At 40.6% G+C, this 26,139-nt stretch overlaps 1 protein-coding gene across 2 annotated transcripts in view; it reads left to right on the top strand.

The window, feature by feature from the left end:
- WDR49 (WD repeat domain 49) overlaps window positions 1–26,139 on the top strand; it is a 198,530-nt gene that overhangs the window by 1,381 nt on the left and 171,010 nt on the right. For both annotated transcript variants that reach the window (XM_089675462.1, XM_089675463.1), the window contains 3 exons: window positions 13,915–14,355; window positions 20,773–20,949; window positions 22,727–22,901. In XM_089675462.1, the coding sequence (XP_089531588.1) occupies window positions 13,915–14,355; window positions 20,773–20,949; window positions 22,727–22,901 (793 nt within the window). The remainder of the gene's footprint in view (window positions 1–13,914; window positions 14,356–20,772; window positions 20,950–22,726; window positions 22,902–26,139) is intronic.

The raw sequence follows: 26,139 nt of genomic DNA, 5'->3' as shown, positions 1-26,139 counted from the left end.
GAAATAAAAATTGTTTTTTGAGTTTTGGGGAGTGATTTTCCAGCAGAAACAAAATGCTTAACAGCTTTTTTCTAGCTTTATTTTTCCTACATGTACTGTAAAAATTCTAATAAACCGTTAATGCTTCTAAACCCTTCTAAATGCTACTAAAAATGCTATTGTCAGCATTTTTTATCCAGCAGTTTTTCCAGCATTTTCAGCTTAAAAAAAATGCTAGTGTGCATGGATCCTAAGGAAAGATTTTTAGACATCAGTATCACCCCTCCTTTTACTTACTGTGTGAAGGGGGTTGTGTCCCTTCCTTACAATCAGCCCTCATTCAATCCAGTGCTGTGAATGATAGAATTTTGTTCTCAAACAAGTGAACTTCTAACTGTGAATGCAGTTTTCATTCTGAAAAAAAAAAGCACTCATTACATAGAATTCAAAACATTGGCATGGTAATTGAACAAAATTTCAAAGAGTTTTGATACAAACAATTTTTATGAATTTAGGTATGAACGTTCAAATGAAATTTTAGTGGCGTATGGCCAGCTTTAGGGGGAAATGCTATCTGAGATAGTTGTCACTAAACCTTTGTCCCCACTGAAAGATGCACCATCACTTCTTGTTCCATTGACAATGGTTGCCAGGAAAAATGATGTGTGACTTATCATATATCCCCATATCACTAGCTGCACCGGTAGGCTGCCACTGTGCTCTTTGCTTTGTAACAGCCTGTCTGTCCCTACTAGAGATACCACGTATATATCTAAAGCTTGCTATGTCACAATTTGATAGACTAACTGAAAGTCCAATTCCATTTTTTTATTAAGATTGAAGATATGAAATGGTGTTTTCGATAAGCCACAAAAAGATAGGATTGGAATTGCCCCAAACAAAAAATCTGATCTGACGTAACCACTTCCAGTCCGGACCAATTTTGACATTTCTCTCATACATGTAAATATCAGCTTTTTTTTGCTAGAAAATTGCTTAGAACCCCAAACATTATAGATATAGTATATGTATATATATTTATTTTTTTCTTTTTACACATTTACACACCGTGGGGAAAATAATTACTTCATCCCATGCGGATTTTGTAAGTTTGCCCGCATACAAAGAAATGAAGGGTCTATAATTTTTATCATAGGTATATCTTAAATGATTAACACAGAATTTCAACCAAAAATCTAGAAAAAAAAAAACACATGATACAAATGTTATAGATTGAGTTGCAGTTCATTGAGTAAAATAAGTATTTGATCCCCAAGCAAAACATGACTTAGTACTTGGTGGAAAAACCCTTGTTGGCAAGCACAGAGGTAAGATATTTCTTGTAGATTGTTACCAGGTTTGCACACATCTCAGGAGGGATTTTGGTCCACTCTTTTTTACAGATCTTCTCTAAATCCTTAAGGTTTCTTGGTTGTCGCTTGGCAACTCAAGGTTTCAGCTCCCTCCATAAATTTTCTATAGGATTAAGGTCTGGAGACTGGCTAGGCCACTCCATGACCTTAATGTGTTTCTTGTTGAACCACTCCTTTGTTGCCTTGGTGATATGTTTTGGGTCATTGTCATGCTGAAAGACCCACCCACGACCCATCTTCAGTGTTCTGACTGAGGGAAGAAGGTTCTCATCCAAGATTTTACAATACATGGCCCTGTTCATTGGCCCCTCAGTGCGGCAAAGTCGGCCTGTACACTTAGCAGAGAAACAAAACTGAAGCATAATGTTTCCACCTCCATGCTTGACTGTAGGGTCATAGTCAGCATTTTTCTTCCTCCAAACACAGCGAGTTGAGTTAATGCCAAAGAGCTCGATTTTGGTCTCATCTGACCACAGCACTTTCTCCCAATCCTTCTCTGAATCATTTTAAATGTTCATTGGCAAAATTCATATGGGCCTGTACATGTGCCTTCTTGAGGAGGAGAAAATTGCGGGCACTGCAGGATTTCAGTCTGTAGTGGCGTATTTTGTTATCAACGGTTTGTTTGGTGACTGTGGTCCCAAAAACCATGGGATCATGCAGAAACTCTTCCTGTGTAGTTCTGGGCTGATCCCTCACTTTTCTCATGATCATTCTTATCCCATGAGGCCAAATTTTTCATGAAGCTCCAGACCGAGGGCGATTGATGGTTACTGTATATTGTATTTCTTCCATTTGCGAATAATCGCTCCAACAGTTGTCTCCTCAAGCTTCTTGCTGATGGTCTTGTATCCCATTCCAGCCTTGTGCAGGTCTACAATCTTGTCCCTGACATCCTTTGGCAGCTCTTTGGTCTTGCTTGTGGTGGTGCCCAAGAAAGAGATTCTGTGTACAGGTGTCTTTTGGGAGCCAGAATTATTGTAGGTTGGTGGGGGATCGAATACATATTTTACTCACTGAACTGCAACTCAATGTATAACATTTTTATTGTGTTTTTTGGGGGATTTTTGGTTGATATTTTGTCTCTATCACTTAAGATACACCTATGATAAAAATTTATAGACCCTTCATTTCTTTGTAAGTGGGCAAACTAACAAAATTTGCAGGGGATCAAATAATTATATTCCCCACTGTGGATGTATATATATTTTTTTTTAAGCAGAGCCCTAGAGAAAAAAAAAATGGTTGTTGCACTTTTTATGTAGCAAGATCTGCACTGTGGTTTATCAAATGCAAATTTTCACAAAAAAATACACTTTAATAAATTTTAGCAAACACAATATAATACCCTATTTTTTGGCAAAATACAAAAGACGATGTTGAGTAAATAGATACCTAACATGTCATGCTTTGAATAGCCCAATATTGAATAAGCCCATGGATGACGCTTTATAAGCCTTTACAGGTTACTGATTTAGAGTTACACATGAGCCCTGGCACTAAAAATATTGCTCTCACTCTGACATTCGCAACAATACACCTCACGTGTGGTGCGATCACCATCCACATATGAGTATGGGACCTATGTTGCTCATTCAAGTTTGCGTGTGAGCACTGGGGGATGGGGGTGGTTTCATTTTTTTTTTAGATTATTTGTTTTATTTAAATTTTGCACTGTATCTTTAGATTGTTTTATTGAACTTAATTGCTATCACAAGGGATGAACAATATCCCTTGTGATAGCACGGACCGTGACAGGCCCTCTCTATGGAGAGATCTGGGGTTTATTAGACCCTAGATCTCTCCTTTTGCATCCAAAGCATCTAATCAAACTGAGATTGGTTTGATCAGATGTTTTATAAACCAGTAACAACTTTTAATCAAACAAACTGAAACTGACTAAATTCTTGTCGCTTCTGGTTTCTGACATAACGGGGAGGAACAACAGAAGTTCCTCCCACTCTTCCTAGTGCTGCAACCAGCTACACCAGTACCAGGCTTCGTGGTGGGACAGGAGAGCCTCGGGGGTGTCAGAAGGGGGGGTGGGGCTTTTTCCACCACCTGTAAAAGTGATCAAGCGGCTAATCGCTGCTTGGATCACTTTTACATGAAAGCCCATTGCCTGCTCTAAATAAAAACTATATCTCGATCATTACTGCAGCAATGACTGAGATATCACTGCTCTTGTCTGGGGACGTACAGTATATTCATACTGCATGCAGGGTTTTTCTGTTTTGGATTCAGTTTTATATATAAATTAACATTTCTCCAGGAAAATAAAAACTTTCCTAGAATTTGTACATCAATATATTTTTATTTTAAATGCTTAAAATCTGAAAAAAAGGAATCTGTTTCTCCCCACTATCTATGATGTAGTTATTCTCTCCCAGTGGTCTGAGTAATTGACACTATAAAGTATTTCTCCTTCCTCTGTGCACTAGCGTATCAAATGATGATGCATTTATTGTGCCTGCAAACAGAAATACACAATTTTGTATTTTTTTTTTCATTTTTGTACTATGTTTTATATGCTCCTTGGAATTTACAATCTAAGAGATTGACACTCCTGAATGTGTTGGTTTCAAAAAGAGTTTCATTCTGTTATTCCTCTTGATCAGAGCAGCACAAGTCCACTCAGTATAAAAATACATATAGATGACATGCATAGTGGATAATCCTAAAGTGATAGTGCCTTAATGGGTGCCATGATGTAAACCCATAATGCACCTCTATATTGCTGTGTGCACTCTATATTTATAGTGCAAAGACATATACAGATGTGCACGTGCTTATAGTAAACAAATAAAATATAAATTAAAGTCTTTCAAAATAAATGTGCAAGTGAATTTTCTGTTCCTTCTTTCCGAGTGCTAGTTGGTCTCCCTATATGCTCACCTCTATATTTGCCTGAATAAATCCAGGCAAATACGCTTTTTATCCTTCCAGGATAGATGAAATGGGATGATGCCCTTGCTCTAGCCGTCCCAGAAGGTGGACATGCATAAAGATGGATCCTCCTGTTATTTCCTTTGTCTCCCTGTGTATCAATGAGTACACCGACCAGCTCTCTTGGGATCTCCCAATTGCCCTCCTGGAGTTGTTTCCTCGTTCACTCCTCCTTATGCCAGCTCGTGAGGTGTTTGGTCAAAAAGAAAAAGCAGACCATAGTGTCTTATCCTTGTACACAAAGTGGATTTATTTCTGCCAATTTAAGGTATTGCTCGATGGCATACAGCTCATATGTGATCCAAACAAGCATAGATGACAATCAACAGGTAAAAAGAAACCACTCTGCAGCTGCCCCTGCAGTGCTGTCTGCCTGCGCTTGTGCTCGGATCAGCTCGCTTCTCCAATGCAATGTCGTGACGTCAGAGCCCCTCCCCTATGCGTTGCGTCACAGGGTCACGTGACTTCATCAGGGGGAATTTGATTGGATCCATTGCATTGGAGAAGCGAGCTGATCCGAGCACAAGCGCAGGCAGACAGCACTGCAGGGGCAGCTGCAGAGTGGTTTCTTTTTACCTGTTGATTGCCATCTATGCTTGTTTGGATCACATATGAGCTGTATGCCATCGAGCAATACCTTAAATTGGCAGAAATAAATCCACTTTGTGTACAAGGATAAGACACTATGGTCTGCTTTTTCTTTTTGACCAAACACCTCACGAGCTGGCATAAGGAGGAGTGAACGAGGAAACAACTCCAGGAGGGCAATTGGGAGATCCCAAGAGAGCTGGTCGGTGTACTCATTGATACACAGGGAGACAAAGGAAATAACAGGAGGATCCATCTTTATGCATGTCCACCTTCTGGGACGGCTAGAGCAAGGGCATCATCCCATTTCATCTATCCTGGAAGGATAAAAAGCGTATTTGCCTGGATTTATTCAGGCAAATATAGAGGTGAGCATATAGGGAGACCAACTAGCACTCGGAAAGAAGGAACAGAAAATTCACTTGCACATTTATTTTGAAAGACTTTAATTTATATTTTATTTGTTTACTATAAGCACGTCCACATCTGTATATGTCTTTGCACTATAAATATAGAGTGCACACAGCAATATAGAGGTGCATTATGGGTTTACACCATGGCACCCATTAAGGCACTATCACTTTAGGATTATCCACTATGCATGTCATCTATATGTATTTTTATATATGTGTAGTCTTATAATCACAATTCATTATTGTTGACATTGAAATTGATATTGATATTTTCTTTAGAAGTATAAATTGAATATATAATTATATAGGAGCGCGGCGCAATCCATCCTTTACCATTCATACACACTAGCAAGTGAGTCAGTGTAAGTGCCAGCGCACCCCATACACTTTAAGATTTTATTCTATGTTGTTTATTGAACACCTCGATTCATAATAGCTCACAAGTATTCACTATAAATAAACAAGTCCACTCAGCACTTTGTTTAACTACCTCCCACCCGCCATATAGTAATATGACGGATGCAAGGTGGTTCTCTCGTTCTGGGAGGACATCATATGACGTCCTCCCATTCTCACCGCGCATGCGCGGCTCAGGGAGCGTGCAGCGCGGCGATCGGTGGTGCGCTGTGTCCCCCGGACACAAAGGATCACGGAAAGAGCCGAAGATGTCGGCTCGGTCATGTGATCAGCTGTGTCCAATCACAGCTGATCACATGTAAACAGGGAAATGCCGGTTATCGGCATTTCTCTCCTCTCGAGCTGTCACGCTGACAGCTCAAGCGGAGAGGAGATTCGGTAATCGGCTTTCCACGGAGGGGACATGTATGATTAGTGTAGCCCCAGCAGTGCCACCTGTCAGTGTCCATCAGTGCCTTGCGTCAATGCTCATCAGTGCCTCGTGCCAGTGCCACATCAATGCCACATATCAGTGCCTACCAGTGCACATCAATGCCACATATCAGTGCCCATGTGAGCTGCCTTTCAGTGTCACCCATCAGTGCCAGTGCCACCTATCAATGCCAATGAGTGCCACCTATCAGTGCGCATCAGTGCCACCTGTCAGTGCCATGTATCAGTGCTGCCTTTCAGTGCCCATGAGTGATGCCTGTCAATGCCTATCAGTGCCACCTACCAGTGCCTCCTCATCAGTGCCACCTGTCAGTGTCCATCAGTGCAGCCTATTAGTGCCCATCACTGCAGCCTCATTAGCGCACATTAGTAAAGAAGAAAAATCACTTATTTACAAAATTTTATAACAAAAACCAAGAAAAAAACTTTTTTTTCCCAAATTTTCAGTGGTTTTTGGTTTGTTTAAGAAAAAATAAAAAACCCAGAGGTGATTAAATACCACAAAAATAAAGCTCTACCTGTCACAAAAATATGATAAAAATGTCATATGGGTACAGTGTTGTTTGACCGCGCAATTGTCATTCAAAGTGCGACAGCGATGAAAGCTGGAAATTGGCCTGGGCAGGAAGGGGGTATAAGTGCCCTGTAGGCTTGTGTTTAAATGCAAATGATGGGTGGTGTTAAAGTGTTACTAAACCCAGGACCCTGCATTCACGCTATCTGGTCTCCCACAGTACACAGAACATGGAAGTACAATTATTTTAGTAAATTAAACTGATAAATACTTTTTCTCATCAGCAGTTAGAGCAATCTTGTGACTTCTATCAGTCTCCAGCTGAACACATTTTAAAGCTTGTAGGAAGAGTTTTCATTCTGCTCTAGGAAGATGCAGGACCCCAGACCTTTGTCTGGACAGTGCTGATTGGCCCTGTGTTGATCACATGAACTCTCCCAAGAAAAAAAAAAACCTCTCTAGCAATACATACCAAACTGAGCATGTGCAGAGTGACTCCACACGGTATGTCCTATCAGGAGATAAGAGGGGGCACTGGAAGAAGAGGAGGATCAGAAGTAAGGATCAAACAGCATTTTTAGACAATGCAGAAGATTAACCCCTTAGGTTGCACAGTGAGTATAACAAGCATGCTTTACTGCATATACAGACTGATTTTACTGTGGGTTTAGTAACACTTTAAAATAAGAAGCTGTCTGCTGTATGTTATTATATGAAAAATATCCAAAGTATTTCCCAAACTGTGTACATAGGGAGAAATCACACACATACTCAATGGTAGTCTGAACGATTTCTCAGTTTATTCTTCAATCGAGAAAGATTTTTCTTCAGCTAAGAGATAAGGATAGATCATGTCAATTTGCTATCTAGCAGCCAAGGTGAGTCCTGACCTTATGAATGTTATCTCTATGTTTTCCCATGAGTGCATACTGTAGCTGAAGCAAAGAACACTTTAAGGGATATCCCTACATGTATAACAAATATTAAAATTGAGTCTCCAAAGCATAACTGAGTGAGACCCACTTTCTCAGTGGCCATAAGTAATCAATCATAGGGAAGTGCTTTGCATATAATCAAGACATTCAGACATTACCCCCTTTTTCTAAAAGAACTGTCTCCTTATGTATAAGAACAGCAACAAAGGGAAGTGGCAGTAAACCCTATCAACCTGTTAGAAGTCTAGCTCAGAGATTAAAATTTGAAAACATCTGATTGTTTGTTATTGACACTATCATTTTAGCAATTAAATGGGGAGGTAAGGTTCCAAGAAACAGACAAGAAACCGGCCTGACTGTTGTGTACATGAGGTTTTCAAGCCAAAAATATGCCAATTAGTTAAATATGTATTGCTTTTATTATGGAACATTTCTTCTGTTGATAGTACTAGACTACCCATGTCAGACTTCACTCGGTAGATAATTATAGGAAAATAAACATTTGCTTCACATTTCAGGTGTTTTACCTAATAGCTAATTTTACAGTCCTAAATGGGAAAAAGAAGAAATGACCCTAATGAAACCAAGGGTCAAAGTATATATACACATAGGAGGATGCTCTGTATGGGAAGAGCAAATGTCTCTCAGATAAGCATGCCATGACATGTTAAATATTAATCTTTGTAGAGAAGCATTGCAGGTGATCTATAAATAGGTAAAGGTGATCTATAAATAAGTATACTTATCAAAAGGTGCATCTTTGCTATGAATAAATCAAATATCAAGATTTCCATAAGGCACTATGAGCATATAAATTTAAAAAATACACCATGCATACTGATTACATGGGCTTTTTTTACAGAGGAAAACCAATATTGAGCATTGTTTAGTTTTTAATATATTTCAAGCAAAAGAAGACTAAGTATACCCGTACATAGGCGAATGACTAACTGACAATGGTGGACTTTTGGTGTCACTGAACGCGCTGTGCACAGTGCTGGAAACCCCCACAATCCTTTTCTTAGTTTTGCCTATAGCAGAAAAAAGAATGGCTTTTGACCATAAAGAGATTTCCAAATACATTTTTACCCTTCTGAAGATGATTTAGGGTTTCTGTAAGTGAGTAGACCTCCTATTAACCACTTGCCCACTTCTCTATTCATGGGCAGGCCATTTTTTGCGATGTGGTGCTGCATTACTTTAACTGACAATTGCACAGTCATGCAACATTGTACATAACATTTTTCCCCACAAATAGAGCTTTCTTTTTGTGGTATTTGATCATCTCTGCATATTCGATTTTTTGCACTATAAACAAAAAAGCCCAAAATTCAAAAAAAATATGTATTTTTTTACATTTTGCTATAAAACATAACCAATAAAAAAAATAAAATATCTTCATAAATTTCGGCAAAAATGTATTCTGCTATATGTGTTTGGTACAAAAAAAATCCTAATAAGTGTATATTAATTGGTTTACTTGCAAGTTATGGTGGTATATATACTGGAATTTTTAGTTGTTTTTATACTAGTAATGGCAGCGATCAGAGACTTATAGTGGGACTGCAGCGGGCATTCTGACACTAACTGACACTGGGTGGGAACTGACTAACTGCCACTGACATCTCCAGTGACACTAATACAGTGATCAGTGCTAATAAATTGCACTGACACTGGGCAGGAGGGAGTTAACATCTGGGGCGATCAAAGGGTTAAAAAGGGTAATCAAAGGATTAATATGTATCTAACTATTGTGTGGGTGCAAATGTGCTGCTTTTACTCACATGTGATGTGTCTTCTCTCCTTGGAATGAAAAGGTTCCAGGGAGAGAAGATCCAGCTAGATTATGTGCCTGTGTTCACATTCTCCATTTGTTGCAGGAGATCAGCAGAGTCCTGGCCAAAAATCATTGGCTGGGACTTGCTGACACACATGTCCTGCAGTGAATGATGGCGAGGGTCAGCAGGGGAGCCCGTGCATGTGCGTTCCAAACCCAGAAAAACACAGCGACATATGGGTACGTCGCAGGTCCTGTAGTTGCCAGTACATTGTGGGTGGGCGGTGTTTAAGTGGTTAATAACAATAGGTAACCTAACATTTACTTGTTATCATCTCGGTCAACATATTGCCTGTATGGTGGTTAGCATACTGACCGTACAGTTCTTTGAACCTGTGTCCATCTCCCAGCAAGATCTCTATAAAAATGCAGTTTGTATGTTCTCCATGTATTTTTGGGTTTCCTACCACAACCTTAAAAAGCATTGACACTAATGCAGGCCATAGATGGGGAGAAAAAACGGCAGATTTTTCTTTTAAAAAACGAAAATTCGGTCGTTCAAGCGGCCGACGTTACCATCAATGGTAAAAAAAATCGGCCGATTTTCATCCCTTCTACAGCTGGCAAAAAGTGTCCCTGCAGAGAGCTCCGCTATTTCTGACAGTTCTCTGACAGTTCCTTCACATTTACAGTGGTTGAAACATTGTATCTATTTGTTTCCATTTAGGATACAGATGTTTTTATTCGGAAACAAATAGATACAATGTTTCAACCGCTGTAAATGTGAAGGAACTGTCAGAGAACTGTCAGAAATAACGGAGCTCTCTGCAGAGATACTTTTTGCTGAACTGGAATTCTTCTTATTTTCATCCTACTTCTTCTTCTTCTTCTTCTTCTTCATCCTCATCCTCTTCTTCTTCATCATCCTCATCCTCTTCTTCTTCTTCTTCATCCTCATCCTCTTCTTCTTCTTCTTCTTCATCCTCTTCTTCTTCTTCATCCTCATCCTCTTCTTCTTCTTCTTCTTCTTCATCCTCATCCTCTTCTTCTTCTTCTTCTTCTTCATCTTCTTCATCCTCATCCTCTTCTTCTTCATCCTCATCCTCTTCTTCTTCATCATCCTCATCCTCTTCTTCTTCATCCTCATCCTCTTCTTCTTCTTCTTCTTCTTCTTCATCTTCTTCTTCTTCATCTTCTTCTTCTTCTTCATCTTCCTCATCCTCTTCTTCTTCCTCATCCTCTTCTTCATCCTCATCCTCATCTTCTTCTTCTTCCTCATCCTCTTCTTCTTCTTCTTCTTCTTCTTCATCCTCATCCTCTTCTTCTTCATCATCCTCATCCTCTTCTTCTTCTTCATCCTCATCCTCATCCTCTTCTTCTTCTTCTTCTTCTTCTTCATCCTCATCTTCTTCATCCTCATCCTCTTCTTCTTTTTCCTCATCCTTTTCTTCATCCTCATCTTCTTCTTCCTCATCCTCTTCTTCATCCTCATCTTCTTCTTCCTCTTCTTCATCCTCTTTTTCATCCTCTTCTTCATCCTCTTCCTCTTCTTCTTTTTCTTCTTTTTGTCTTCCTCTTGCAGGTCACTGCTCATGCGCAGATTCTTTATCGGTAAAAAATCGGCCGATTGGCCCATTAATGCCGTGAAAATCGGCCGATCGGCCGATTTTTTTCCAACTTTACCAAAAAAAAAACCGGCCAAAATCCCGAAAAACGGCCGACCAAATCGCCCACTAACGATCCGAAAATCGGCCGATTTTATTTTCGGCCGACAAATTGGCCGATTTTCGACCCATCTATGGCCTGCATAACGCCCCTTTTACATGGGCTTTCTGATTAGGTCACCTGTCGGTTTTTAGATGGGCCTGATCAGGAGCTTCATGCAGGTCTATGAGCAGGCAAATGTAAATGGACTTTTCTCCATTTGTCCTTCCAGGTCCAAAAAAAATATGATTAGAAAATGACTGCATTATGTTCCATTTTTCTGTACCTAAATGTGATGGATCATAGGTAGCCTGATGTAAACATACACAAGTTCATTTACATCTAGCAGCCCATACATCCAACACAGGTCTGCCACAGTCCACTGTCAAAATGCAGACAAAAAAATTAATGGCCACAGATGTCTCAGAAGTGCCATTCTGCTTCAGTTCAGGAGGGGATCTACTCACGGTTTCCTACTAAACGCAGGGGAGCGTGCCTGTGTGAAAGGACTCTAAACTGATTTCTACCTAAATTGAAAGGCTGAAGCAGGGCAGATCTGTCTCAGATGCAACCAAGCAGATCCTGATGCAGGATAGAGCCTGATCAAAGATGGTCCTTCTGGTGAAAAAAATCAGTTGGCATTGCCAATAGAGTACTGTCTTGTCTCTGAGAGACTAACAGATGACGGCAGGGGCAGGGACAAAGCTAAGTTTACCTGAAGTTCTTTAACCACTTGCTGACCGCACTATAGCCGAATGACAGTTACAGCGCAGTCATCCAGTCTTGGAAGGGTGTTATATGACGTCCTCCCAGAACCGCGTGCTCGCTGTGGTGCACACCCAGTGTTCTCTGTGTCCTTCAGACACAGCTGATCACATATCACGTTAAAGGGCCAATCAAGGCAGCCGTGTACCACGTGATCAGCTGTGTCCAACCACAGCTGATCATGATGTAAGCACACTTGCCGGTTATAAGCAGTATTTTCCTCATGCTGTCACAGCGTGAGGAAAGTACTGCTGATAGGCAGAAAATGTGAAAGGTGACATCTACACTGATAATTAGGACACTGATTACTGCCCTGATTATCAGTGCAGCCCCAACAGTGCCCATCAGTGCTGCCTATCAATGCTAATCAGTGCCCAGCAGTGCTACCAGTCAGTGCCCAGCAGTGTTGCTATTCAGTGCCACCTATCAGCACCCTTTAGGCTACGTTCACACTAGCTTTGTCAGCAGGCGTCAGACAGGCATTTGGGAAGTGTTTTTAATGCTTCTCAAATGCCTATGAAAATACTGCACATGGCAGCAAATGGTGCTGTTCACACTGAAGCGATAGCGTCGCATCACATCGCAGCAAAACTGATGCCTCATGTCCAGTCAGGAAGAGTTGAAGCCTCCCATTCAAGTCTATGGTGCCACTCCTCAAACACCTGGCAGGCATTTGCGAGACGTTTGCAGAGCGTTAATACTATTTAACTTCATTATAGGTGTTTGTGGTGCGGTTTTAACGCTTGGCAAACGCCTATCAAACGCCTCAAAACCGCACACATAGGGCATTTGGGGAGCGTTTGAGGAGTGTTAAAAATGCTTCCCAAATGCTTGTCTACTACCTGTCAAATGCTATAGGGGCATTTGGCAAGAGTTAGAAATAATCAAGTGTGAACAAGCCCTTAGTGCTGCCTATTACAGCCCATCAGTGCCGCCTATCAGTGCCTCCTAATCAATGCCCACCAGTGTTGCCTCATCAGTGCAGTCTCATCAGTGCCCATTCGTGCAGCCTATCAGTGCCCATCAGTGCAACCTCATCAATACACATCAGTGAAAGAGAAAAATGACCTGTTTGCTAAATTTTATAATAGAAACTAAGAAAAAATATTTTTTTCTAAATTTTCTGTCTTTTTGCCTTTGTTTAACAAAAAATAAAGCACCCAGTGGTGATTAAACACCACCAAAAGACAGCTTGATTTGTGTGAAAAAAAATTCTAAAAATATGGGTACAGTGTTGCATGACTGCGTAATTGTCATTCAAAGTGCAACAGTGCTGAAAACTGAAACTTGGCCTGGGCAGGAAGGGGGTAAACGTGCCCGGTAGGCAAGTGGTTAAACAAAATGTTTTGTGATTATATTTTTTCCCACAAAGTAAATGGATGTGCATTTTGAGCTTGTTTACACTATGTGCAGTGCCTGGCATTTTACTGCATTGGATAAACGCCAGTCACTGAAAGAGCACATAGAAAACAATGTGCAGTGTGGAACAGTGTGGGAAAAATGCAGACACACTGGATAGCATTGCATGTCACTTCACTGCAGAGCAACACATATACTCCACCAATACTGGTGGAGAAATGAACGAAGTGTCACCCTGTGACACTTTAAATAAAGTTAAAAAAAGAAGAAAGTACACAATACAATGCTCTTAAAAATGCATCATATCGCCCCCTGCTGGAGCTCACACTAGCAGCTGGCTGCTTGGTAAAATGCTGCTTTTTTACTGTGCAGACTAGTATGAACAGGACCCTTATGTATAGATGTCTTTCAAAGAACTGATGTACTTTGTCAACTATCTTCAGTATACACACTGCCTGAGCTAGCCGATTGAACAAAATTTGAATACAGTTTATCTCTGTGAGAGTTTTGAAATTTTGAATGTAATATCCTTTCAGCAAAACAAAAAAAGACGAGAGGGGTTTGTGCAAACAGCATGTGTCAAGTGAACCTCTGACCTGTCCAATGTGGGTTAAATCATATTGCATTATTGCTTTGTTCGTTTTTGGAATTGTATATTTTTTTTACATGTGACACCTCTGAAAACAATGTCACATTTCTGTTTCCTCTGCAGTCCCCAGAGTTAGAGCCGCCACAATGTATGAGCAAAGAGGAATTCATTGAGAGAACATACGCGGCCGTGGGGCACGGACTGAAAGAGGAATACGGCGATTTATTTGATAAGATAGATGTGAGTCGCGAAGGTTTCATTGATTGGGACAAATTAACATCCTTCATGCTGCTTGAGCTTTACGAGAAAGATGAACGAGTGAAATCATCAGTAATTCCCCAGTGGAGGGATATTCGCAGCCTCCCATTAATTCACAAGGAAAACATCCAAAAAGTAGTTTATTTGAAAGGTTCTTGCCGCTACGTAACTTTGAGCAAAGATGGATTACTGGGAGTCTGGGGAGAGAATTTAAAACTACAAAGAAGCCTGCGGATTTGCACTGATACTGTCAAGCTGAAAGATTTATGGGCGACGGGCTTGGTGTTTCTGGCCAATGTAAACAAGGTAAATATGGATGTAAATATAAGTAATGCATATATCAATATGCAGAAGGTGGGGAGCCATTGTCTGCCTTATTAATTCTGTCTGTCATATTGCTACAGCATGGCGAGGGGTGTTCTACACTGGCACGGCATAAGATCAGGATCAGGAAATGTAATTGCCAGTCACTGTACAAAGGCTAAATAAATGAGCAATGTCAACGAGTAATGAAAGGCATAAATCTAATAAAATAAATAAAATCCGTACATCCATTATATGGTGCTATGGAAAGGAATACCAATAGGGTTAGTAAACAGAGTACAAATGTGATACGTCCCAACAATTCATTCATACTTTACTACAAAAGCACACTTATCATAACTGGAAAAGGACAGTACGAGTGTTGCCCATTGGAACCAACCGGATTCTTGTGTCATTTGGCTGTTAATTGTAGAGGTACACATAGAGGTAAAAACTGCAGTTTTGCTTAAAGTGCAAAACAATACCCTTCAAATTTACCAAACTTTAGGCTCGTTCACACCGTATGCCTTCACCTGCATGTTTCCACATTGGATAAAGAGGTCAGTGCTAGGAAACTTAGAAAACAATTGCTTTCTGTGCCCTCTTTTCAACCAACAACACTGCTGTGATGTGCAGTGTGGAAAAATTCAGCATGTCTGCATTTTTACGCACCAAACTAACACCAAGGGGTTTATTTACTAAAGCAAATTCAGGCTAATTTCTGCATAGAAACCAATCAGCTTCCAGGTTTTATTGCCAAAGTTTAATTGAACAAGCTGAGGTTAGAAGCCGATTGGTTTCTGTGCAGAAGTGAGTCTAATTTTGCACTCTCCAGCTTTTGTAAATAAACCCCCAAATGTCGCCACATGGCAGTGCAATGCACCATGCTGCTGTGCAGCAACATAAATAAAGTTTGAAAAAGAAAAGAAAAAAAACAGGCAGTGTGATGTGCTAAAACACACATGACACTGCTCCCTGTCAAGGCAGACACTGCACTAGCCTGCATAATAAAACACTGCCTTCTACCTTGCTGGCTAGGTGTAAACTTAGCCTATCTTTTCTGAAAAAAAGAATTGTATGTTTCTCTATGTTGTTAGAAGACTGCTTTCTGAATGGGAGGGTCTTGTTCATTATAATCACCTGATGCAGTTTCAGTGTTCTAATGAGGAAAATCGCAGTGTCTGCATCCCTTTAAAAGTAATGAAGCATCTCACCAAAATTGAAAAACCTAAAATTTTACTTGTATCAGATGTCTAAGAAAATCAGTGAACCAAGCACACAATCAGGAAATGACATTCCTGGGGCTGTTCTGTACATCAGCTGTTTACAGAATGCCTCCAGGTTGCCATGTTGCACTGAATTTTTGACAGTTTTAGAAAATTACAGCACCTTCAGATTGAAATCAGAGTGGAATTTTTAAAGCTGGACTCAAAGGATGATATATTTTGCAATTGTAAGTATTATTTTTTTTCAACAGAAGTGGAAAGTGGATTTCACTTTCAAGCTGCAATTCATATATTTACCTGTACTCCTACTATTGAAGCTGAACTCCATGAAACCTCAAAATCCACCATGGAGTGGGGCCTGCACCTGCAATGGTAGACTGCTATTTTATGTCTAGAGTACTTGGTAAAGCACTTTTACTTACCTGATTTTCTGCTTCTGCACACACCTCTGTGCTGCTACACCAGTCCCTGCAGGCTCTTTTTCCCACCATATTCCAGTGGTCTAAGGTCCTCTGATGTCATCAGGATTGACACAAGGACCATTGCCTGGAAGCTGAAGAACAGTCCACCCACTGTAGCATGGAGTTCACTTCCGGTGGGGGTGCAGAGCATCAGGTAAGTGAAATGGCTGGATATAAATGAGCAGTTAAGAATAGGAGTGTGGGTGCAGCCCCCTACAAAGTAGGATTTTTATGTTTCCTGGAGTTTGGCTTTAACAGGCAATCACCAGTAGCTGAAAACGCAATCAGCAATCACTCAATGCAACAACAATCAACAACATTTTTCCAATGAAACAAACCCATGGCCTGAGTTTAATTCCCTATTAGCTGCCATCTTCAGGTACTACTTTATTATTATTATTATTATTATTATTATTATCATTATTATTATTATACAGGATTTATATAGCGTCAACAGTTAGCACAGCACTTTACTACTGTGACCTTTTTTTAAAGGGCTACTTCACTTTTGGTCTGCAGAGTCCCAGATCTGGGATCATGGTATCCTCCAAAGCTAGAAAATAGGTTTATTGTACTTATCAGGAAAAAAAGTGTGTGGTACTATTGTTCCTCATTTTCCTATACTATTTGATGCACAAGTGGCTTAGAACAAATGTCTAGGCAGGTCATATAGTAACTCTTTTTCTGAACAAAATTCATATATAACAACAGAAAGAAAAAAAAACACAATGGAGTTGTCTAAAGCAACCAATGAGATAATAAAGCATAACTCCAGGCAAAAACTTGTTTACATGTCCTTGTTGCTGATTTCCTACCCTCGCTGAATATGTCATCCATTAGTAGTTGCTCTGAAATAGCCTATTCACTTTCAAATCAAACCGTTAATTCTATTTGGTTTCCTGTTTGTAAGACCAGTAGCTGCTATGCCTTCTATTCCACAAGCCACTGGTCTTGGCACATCCCTTCTGTAGTTCTTTCTCCAGAAAGCAGTGATGTAATTCAGTCCCAATTGCAGTGGTGGGCGAACCGAGACTCTCAGACACATTCAACATGTACAGTCCTAGGTTCCTGTGGTTGGTGGGAACTGTAGTTTTCTTTTACTGGAGAGGGGAAATGAAAATGATACCATGGGCAGCACTCAGTGCTTTTCACACTATAAAAACATGAAGTGTTAGCCCAAATAGTGATTAAACATATGATAGACCACATATGATTGTGGATCAGTAAAATGTCAGCGTAAGTTCATCAGATGTGCTGAATATGCATACAGTCTCCAATATGTAAGGAACCAAAAGTAGTGACTTTCAGAAATGATAAGAGATAGCCAAGTAATGCACTAACCAGATAGCGCATATTAAAGCGCATGGGGCATTTAAGACCTGCCCCTGGTGCTCAGCCACTGTATCACTGGAACAAGGAGGTGTCATCTGTAGGGTGACCACTAGATGTCATCTATCCGGATGGAAGCTGAGTCCAGCCACTGTATTAATGGATCAGGCGGATGTCATCTATAGGGCGACCACTAGATGTCATCTGTTCCAGGAGGAGCTGTATCACGGATCCAGGGATGTCACTTGCAGATGTGTTCTTTGCTAGGCTCAGCCCCAGGACCTTCAGGATTACAGGCTCCCCAGAAATAAAGAGCCCGTGGAAAAAGGCCTCAAATAGTGTGATAACGTTTATTAAAGTTGATAAGTAATCAGAAAAGAACTTACTAACAAAGGTTCAGCTGCTCATAAACGGCCAGACCAGAGGTACATGTACAAAGGATATAAATAGCTTGGCACTTCCCTATATATCCTTTGTACATGTACCTCTGGTCTGGCCGTTTATGAGCAGCTGAACCTTTGTTAGTAAGTTCTTTTCTGATTACTTATCAACTTTAATAAACGTTATCACACTATTTGAGGCCTTTTTCCACGGGCTCTTTATTTCTGGGGAGCCTGTAATCCTGAAGGTCCTGGGGCTGAGCCTAGCAAAGAACACATCTGCAAGTGACATCCCTGGATCCATGATACAGCTCCTCCTGGAACAGATGACATCTAGTGGTCGCCCTATAGATGACATCCGCCTGATCCATTAATACAGTGGCTGGACTCAGCTTCCATCCGGATAGATGACATCTAGTGGTCACCCTACAGATGACACCTCCTTGTTCCAGTGATACAGTGGCTGAGCACCAGGGGCAGGTCTTAAATGCCCCATGCGCTTTAATATGCGCTATCTGGTTAGTGCATTACTTGGCTATCTCTTATCATTTCTGAAAGTCACTACTTTTGGTTCCTTACATATTGGAGACTGTATGCATATTCAGCACATCTGATGAACTTACGCTGACATTTTACTGATCCACAGTCATATGTGGTCTATCATATGTTTAATCACTATTTGGGTTAGTGTTGCACTTTCATTCTTTATCATTTACTCTGGAGGTTCCCGAGGTGCCTTTTTGTGCCAGCAGCTACCCTACTTACATCCATACACTGCGCTCGATTTTATATATAGATTTTATATATAAGTTTATTTTATGAAGTGTTAGCGTTGCGTCTCTTCAAAATTGAAGCCTTATGTCGAGTCAGAAGGAGTTTGAAGCCTTTCAAAACCTCCCATTCAAGTCTATGGTGACGCTCCTCAAACACACTGGCAGGGTTTGCAGGGCATTTGCCACGCAGTTGCGTAGCGTTAATAACATTACAGTTTATTTAGTTTGTGATGTGGTTTTAACGCTTGTCAAACGCTTTTAAAACGCTTCAAAACTGCACATAGGGCATTTGGGGGGCATTTGTAATGCAGGTAAAAAGCAGCCTAACACCCATACTAAAGCTCATTAACGCCTGTCTTATGCCCATTAAAGCCTGTCTAATGTCCATATTAAGCTCATTAACACCTGTCTAATGCCCATTAAAGCCTGTCTAACGCCCATATTAAGCTCATTAACGCCTGTCTAATGTCCATATGAAGCTCATTAACGCCTGTCTAACGCCCATTAACTCCTGTCTAACGCCCATATTAAGCTCATTAACGCCTGTCTAATGCCCATTAACTCCTGTCTAACGCCTATACTAAAGCTATAGGAGCCTTTGGTAAGAGTTAGAAATTTAGTCAAGTGTGAACAAGCCCCATCTAAGGGCAGCAGGCTCATTTAATGAGTGGGAGGTCTATACTAATAGACTTCAGCAGACACCCATGTTTGTGTGATCATGAAGGAAAAAACTGTCAACCATGTTGTATTTTACTGATGATAGATTATTGTTCCAAAGATACCAGTGGCAGTGTGTGCTGTATACAGAAAAGCCATACTATATTTGCTCTTATTTAGACTTAAAGGACAGAGACTAAAATGAGCTGTATGTGCAGATCCTGAATTAGCTTTAGACTGTCACACTGTACATTTCTTAGTATATGATCTCGGCACTCCTTCCTAACTCCTTCCATTTCTTAGGTACATACACTGTAGCGGAAGCCTTAAATAGTTTGACTGGTGAAAATGTTAATACAGTATCCCATGACAGCTGGTCACTTCACCAAAAATCAGGAATTTTAGCACTTGCGGGTCCACTGAAACCAAGGAACAGCTAATCTAAACTATGATCATTTCCTTCAGCAGACATTATCAGACCAAGAGCCTAGACCAGTGGTCCTCAAACTGCGGCCCGGGGGTCAGATGCGGCCCTTTATCTGGCCCTTGGGGCACTATTCCTCCAACTGATATGAAACACTATTCTTCCAACTGACATCAATAATGGGGCACCATTTCTCCAACTGATGCCAACAATGGGGCACTTTTCCGCCAAATGATACCATGTTGTGCCTATGTGGTGATGTTTACAGATACCAGGAAAATTTCCACAGCTGCTGGCCACAGTCCGGCCCTCTTAAAGTCTGAAGAACAATAAACTGGCCCTTTGTTTAGAAAAATTGTAGACCCCTGGCCTAGATGTTTGAGGCTTGATGTGAACAAATTTATAAACATGTTAAATGTTCAAAAAGCATTATTTCTTTATATTATTTGGAACTGTTTATATACTGTAGCCTGAGTTGCCTATTACCAATGTAGAATTGATTCCCTGATTTGCAGTGCTAGACAATGATTGCATATTACTGCTCCTTCACAATGTAAATATATTAGATGGCTGATTCAATAGAAGCAATGCACTCCTACTGAGAGAGAGAAAAAAATAATTAAAGTGGTTGTAAAGCCTCACACACACCCAGTGAAGTGACTGGCATCAGGTGATACACAGAGATTAAACAAATCCTCCTACATAAGTTGTACCTGTTTATCTACAGCTGTTTTCCCCTACATCCATTCAAAGTACAGAATCTACACAGGATCTCTCAGATTGGAAAAGCAGGGAGTGGAGACCTGAAGTTACTTCAGCGAGAAGAGCCTTGAGAGCTTATTGGAGGGAAGGGACACACCCCCTTCACACAGCACACAGTAACAGAGCTAAGGATGTCAATCACAGGCTGTGTCCTCCCCGTTACCGTTTTTCTCCTGCTGTCAGGAAAAATCATCAGAAGTGACTCATGCTTATAGCAGAGGAACAAGGCAGTGGACAGAAATGACAGTGCTCTGGACTGAGACAAACACACAGTATAGAGGGATATGCTTTGTTCATATTTCAAGTCTGAGGTTTACAACCACTTTATTAACAATAATTTATGCTCATGGAAAATAAACGATGGTTTCATTTTAAGTAAGCTTACCTGTCTTTGCTTACACCTTGCAGATTGCAGTTGCTTTTACCAGTAAGGAGATATGCTTCTATGATCTGAACTCAAAGCAGGACATATTTTGCCAGTATAAACTGCAAGGACTTCCTGGTACACCAATATCCATGGACTACTGGCATGACCATGAAGATGGTAACAATGCCATTCTGACAATTGGAGATGTTAACGGACAGGTAAAATTCTACAAAAATAGCATTGCAACCTAGAGCTTCACCTGTCACAGGGAGAAGCTATGTTTGGCAAGGTACCAGGGTCACTGTCTATCAGTTCCTTTTCTGTGATAACCACAGAAGCTTAGTGGTCAACACTTCTGCTTTGCAACACTGGGTCCTCACTTTATATTCCAACAAGGACACTGTTTGCATGTTCTCCCTGTGCTTGTGTGGATGGATTTTTTGGAGGTACTCAGGTTTTCTCCCACGCTCCAAAAACATGCTGATAGGCAACTTGCCTAGGTTCCTTTCTTGTGCTAACCAAAATGGCTTAGTGGTGAGCACTTCCAGCAGCACTGGGATCCTCAATTCAGACCCCGACCAAGACACTGTTTCATGTTCTCCATGTATTTGTGTGGATTTACTCTGCTTCTCTCTCACACTCCAGTGACATGCTGGTAGATTAATTGTCTGGGCTCCTATCTAAATTGATAATAATAATAGTCTATCTTCTCTAGCTTCACCTATATTTGTTATTAGAGATGTTCACGTTATTGTTACAGTATACTAACCACACCCTATCCACCCCTACATTCCTTAGACCAGTGTTTCTCAACCTTTTTCCAGCCAATTAAGGCACCCAATGAATTTATGCACAATCTCAAGGCACTCCATTCTAAAATGCAAAAAACTAAACTAATAGTTCTACATATTTTATCAGCATCCACACACGTAGAACACCCAATATTAGAGGTGATTTATTCTTTCAGAGCAAATACACTTGTGCACATTGGTACTGACTAGTATTCCAGCATTTCTTCTTCCTCTTTTTCTCTCCTCCACACAGCTAATGTGACCCTAGTGCTGACAAAGAGAAGTGTTTATGTGTGTGTGTGTGGGGGTTCAAACAAGGATGTTGTACAGGTTCCCGATGCTCTCCTTATCAACCAATGACGTCATCAGTTGTTAGGACACTGGTGGCTGGCCCGCACAGTGCCCATGGTTGTAGTGTTGCACAATGAAAACCTGTTGCTTTGTGTAACAAAAAGGAGGCTTGATCCACCCGCTGGCTTGTACACAATTTTGGACAATGTGGAGCTTTTTTTAGGCATTTTGCCAAGGCATCGCTGAAGAACCCAGAAGACACCCTAGAGTGCTTAAACACCCTGGTTGAAAAAGGCTGTCTTAATCAAAAGAGAAATTTTGTGTGATCTGGCCATTAACAGTTTGCTCAGGAAAGATTTTTATGTGTGTAGACCTCTCCAGAATTCTAACCATTACCAACTATTGTCTTCCCCAAAAGAAGCTAGTGCCTGATCCACTGAGCCAAAATGCAAGTTTGTCTAATGTAAACTTGCTTGTAAGGAGATCTTTCCTTAGAAACACTGTTCAGTGGTCAGGCTGTGCACACACGATCACAGGCAGCTTTAGATTGCCCATATACTATTTGGAAATTAAAAGTAAGATCCCTAGGCAATCCTTCTTTTATTCCAAATGTTCATCCATTATTCTCTGAAATAAAGGCAATGAAGATGATGCAATATAGCATAGGGTAACAGCTGATTGAATATAGTGAATTGACTGTCTCTAGGTGTACGACCAACCACCTTCTGTAGAGGTATTTTTATGCAGTGCAAAATCACATACATTGCATCTTTTCTCTGTACAGAAGTTCGTATTTTCTCTGTACACAAGTTTTGTAAGAATAATTATTTTTAACAATTTTTTGCCAATCTAATTAGAAAAAAATGAATATCAAACTCATTATTTGTGATTATCTTATTATCTGTGATTACAGGTCCAGGCTATTTGTTTCACAACAGCTTTGATATCCTTGTTTGAGCGGCCTGCTAATTCCACAGAAGACCAACAGACGACTCTTTACATTGCTTGGAATGAGTTAGTTTCTGGTTTCCACAAATGCTGTAGTATATTAAAACACAAACTCCATGAAAGCAACTGGGTACGCCAAGGTAATGTATTTCTAAATCTAAATTGTATATGTCTAGGCTGTTGCTGTACATTCTGCAAACCTGTATACTGTACTTTTAAATCTGAGAGTGTCCTGATATGAAAGGTGTATATATATATATATATATATATATATATACTGTATACAGTGAGGAACAGAAGTATTTGAACACCCTGCGATTTTGCAAATTCTCCCACTTAGAAATCATGGAGGGGTCTGAAATTCACATTGTAGGTGCATTTCCACTCTAAGAGACAGAATTTAAAAAAGAATTCAGGAAATCACATTGTATGATTTTTAAAGAATTTATTTGTCTTGCACTGCTGAACATAAGTATTTGAACACCTAAGAAACAGCAAGAATTCTGTCTCTCAAAGACCTGTTATTGTGCCTTTAAAAAGTCCACCTCTACTCCACTCATTAATCTAACTTAGTAGCACCTGTCTGAGCTCTTTAAAGATGCCTGTCCACCCCACAGTCAGACGCCAACTACTACCATGGGCAAGACACCAGAGACAAAATTGTGGACCTCCACAAGGCTGGAAAGGGCTACGGGGCAATTGCCAAGCAGCTTGGTGAAAATTGATCAGCTGTTGGAGCAATTGTTAGAAAATGGAAGAGGCTAAAGATGACTGTCAGTTTCCCTCGGACTGGGGCTCCATGCAACATTCATCTCAGATGTGGTTCCCTTTTCTGGATGTTAAAAGAGAAGTATGTGGTTTCCTTTTTTTTTTTTAAATTCATACTTACCTAGGTGGATGCAGCATCAGTCCGATGCTGCATCTGTCCCCCGCCAGCTCTAGGTGTGCGAACTCAGTGATTACATGACCAGTGGTCGCTGAGTTCTCACAGCTTCTATGAGCAGAGAGCAGTGACTGTTAGTCACCGCTGTCTGCTCCCCCATCCGTGCTCACTGGAATGCTGGACTGTGGAAGCGGGGGCAGCAGGTGGCTCAGGCTTTCAGCAGATCACTGAGGGGCTGAGCCAGGTGCCACTCCAGACTGGAGTGGAACCCGACTTTAAAGTTGAGATCTTTTTCCAGCTTGGACTGTTCGAGTGACATCAGCCAACAGCAGGTTCAGCCCGCTGTCAGTGGAAAATGGGTCACAAGCGTGCAGAACAAACTGCACTACTGTAATCCACAGAAGAGGTACAACCAAAACAGCTTTGGCTGTACTTCTCCTTTAAGAAATTATTATTATTATACAGGATTTATATAGCGCCAACAGTTTACACAGTGCTTTACAACGTGAGAGCAGACAGTACAAATACAATTCAATTCAATACAGTAGGAAACAGAGGGCCCTGCATTTTAGACCCTACAATCTAAAATGATGGGCACCAGTCATTTTAGTAGATTTTACAAAAGAGAAGAATTGCAGAAGGATACACTGGATCTCAAGCATTATGTTTGGCGTCAGCCTTTTCTAGATCTTTCTTCAACGTCTCTCTCAAAGTCTTAAGCTTTCCACACACTGTTAGTTTTTTAGCTCAGCCACACAAACAACATGGATGAAAGAACCCCCCCAAGTTCAAACAACATGTGGCAGAGAACATGCACACTGTGATTAGAGATTTTTCCTGAGTTGGATTCTTTGCCCATACACTAAATGGAGATTGGTCATGTGAAGTTAGTAGTTAGTGAGTCATTTTTACTAACTGAATAGAGGAAACTCACTTTGTAATGTAAATGATAACTTAGCTTGGAGAATAAAGTGGAACTGTGTTACCCATAATAGTGTAATCCTGTGCAAGCAAAAGACCTGCTTTAATTAACTTTCCCTTTCAAATGATTGGATTTAAAGTGAACACCACTTTACCTTATCTACTAAGCAAAACAAACAGCTTCTACTCCTTTAGTAAATCAATCGCATTGTATTGTACGCAATACAGCTTTTATAACTTAATAACTTCTATAACTTATGATAAAAGTGTAATTATAAAATTATACAAAATGTAGAAAATCTCTTTTCGCAGAAGAGTGAGAAATTGTGATGGAGTTGTTTAGCTGTATTATCACAATTTAAAACTAATTGTTAAAGCAGAACCTCCCTGGAACCAAAATCTGCCTCCCATGTGGCTCTGCCCCCCTCAGTTGACAACACTATGATACCTGCGCAGATGTACCCATGGGCTCCCAGCAGAGCCCTTCAGCACGTCTGCGCACAGGCAGGTGCACGCCTCTGCGTGGTTGAGCAAAAATAGGAAAGTTTTCATGCGTCTCTGGTCGCAATCTTTTTAGGTGTGGAAAACTTGGTGTGTGCGCAGATGCCTGGGGGATCTGACACATGCACAGATGTGTTACAGGGCTCTCTCAGTACCTGAGCCCTGAGGGATATCTGTGCACACACATGGGGTGGAAAAAGTTCTCACCTAGGTGAAAATTGTGGAAGTGCTACTTTGCAGCACAAATAAAGCTTTTTTTAACATTCTTTATTGATATAAAACGTTTACAAGACATACAGATAACAATAAGACAGTTAGGTGGATGCCACTAGAAGAGACAATGAACCAGGTTCAGTCCAGTTACATATGAAATCAACTGCAACAGCAATACAGCATTGTGTCATGCACTGCAAAACTAAGCATATACTGTCTGCATCCAAATCATAAAAATAAAAAATAAAGATGAGAAGAGAAAAAAAGAGAAGAGAAACAGCAGAAGTCAAAGCAGGAATGGAGAATGGACTTCAAGCCACTGAGCGCAACAAGTAATCATATTCACTGGAACAAGTAAAGAGAGATCAATGGACCAATCTCTGGCAAAATTTATCCTCCTGGCTGCGAACCACCGCCATAATATTTTCCATTGAGTGTATGTCCTCAAACCGAGACAGCCACATGGTGATAGAAGGGGGAGCCTCCTGCTTCCAGAGAGCTGGTATACAAGCACGAGCAGCATTGATCAGATGCACTAAGAAGGAGTGTTTGAAACGTTTCCTAGAGAGATCGGAGTGGAGCAGCAGATACCCAGCAGGGTCATCCCCCAGATCAAACTCAGTCAGACATTTATTAAGATCCCTAACTTTCGCCCAAAAAGAGGTCCATTTTCTACAGGACCAAAATATATGTAAGAAGAAACCATGCTCCTCCTTACAATGCCAGCATACCTTTGTGGCCTCAGGGTAAATCTTGTGCAAGATGATCGGAACCCTATACCACCGCGTGAGCAATTTATATCCCAATTCCTGGTATTTACTCGACAGATGGGAATGATAGGCAAAATACAAGATATGGTC

Source organism: Staurois parvus, unplaced genomic scaffold (assembly GCF_062004578.1).
Source record: "Staurois parvus isolate SC_StPar_1 unplaced genomic scaffold, SC_StPar_1.0 ptg000155l, whole genome shotgun sequence".
NCBI classification, from domain to species: domain Eukaryota; kingdom Metazoa; phylum Chordata; class Amphibia; order Anura; family Ranidae; genus Staurois; species Staurois parvus.
The sequence above is the reverse complement of the archived record's forward strand: the minus strand, read 5'-3'. Positions and strand labels throughout refer to the sequence as shown.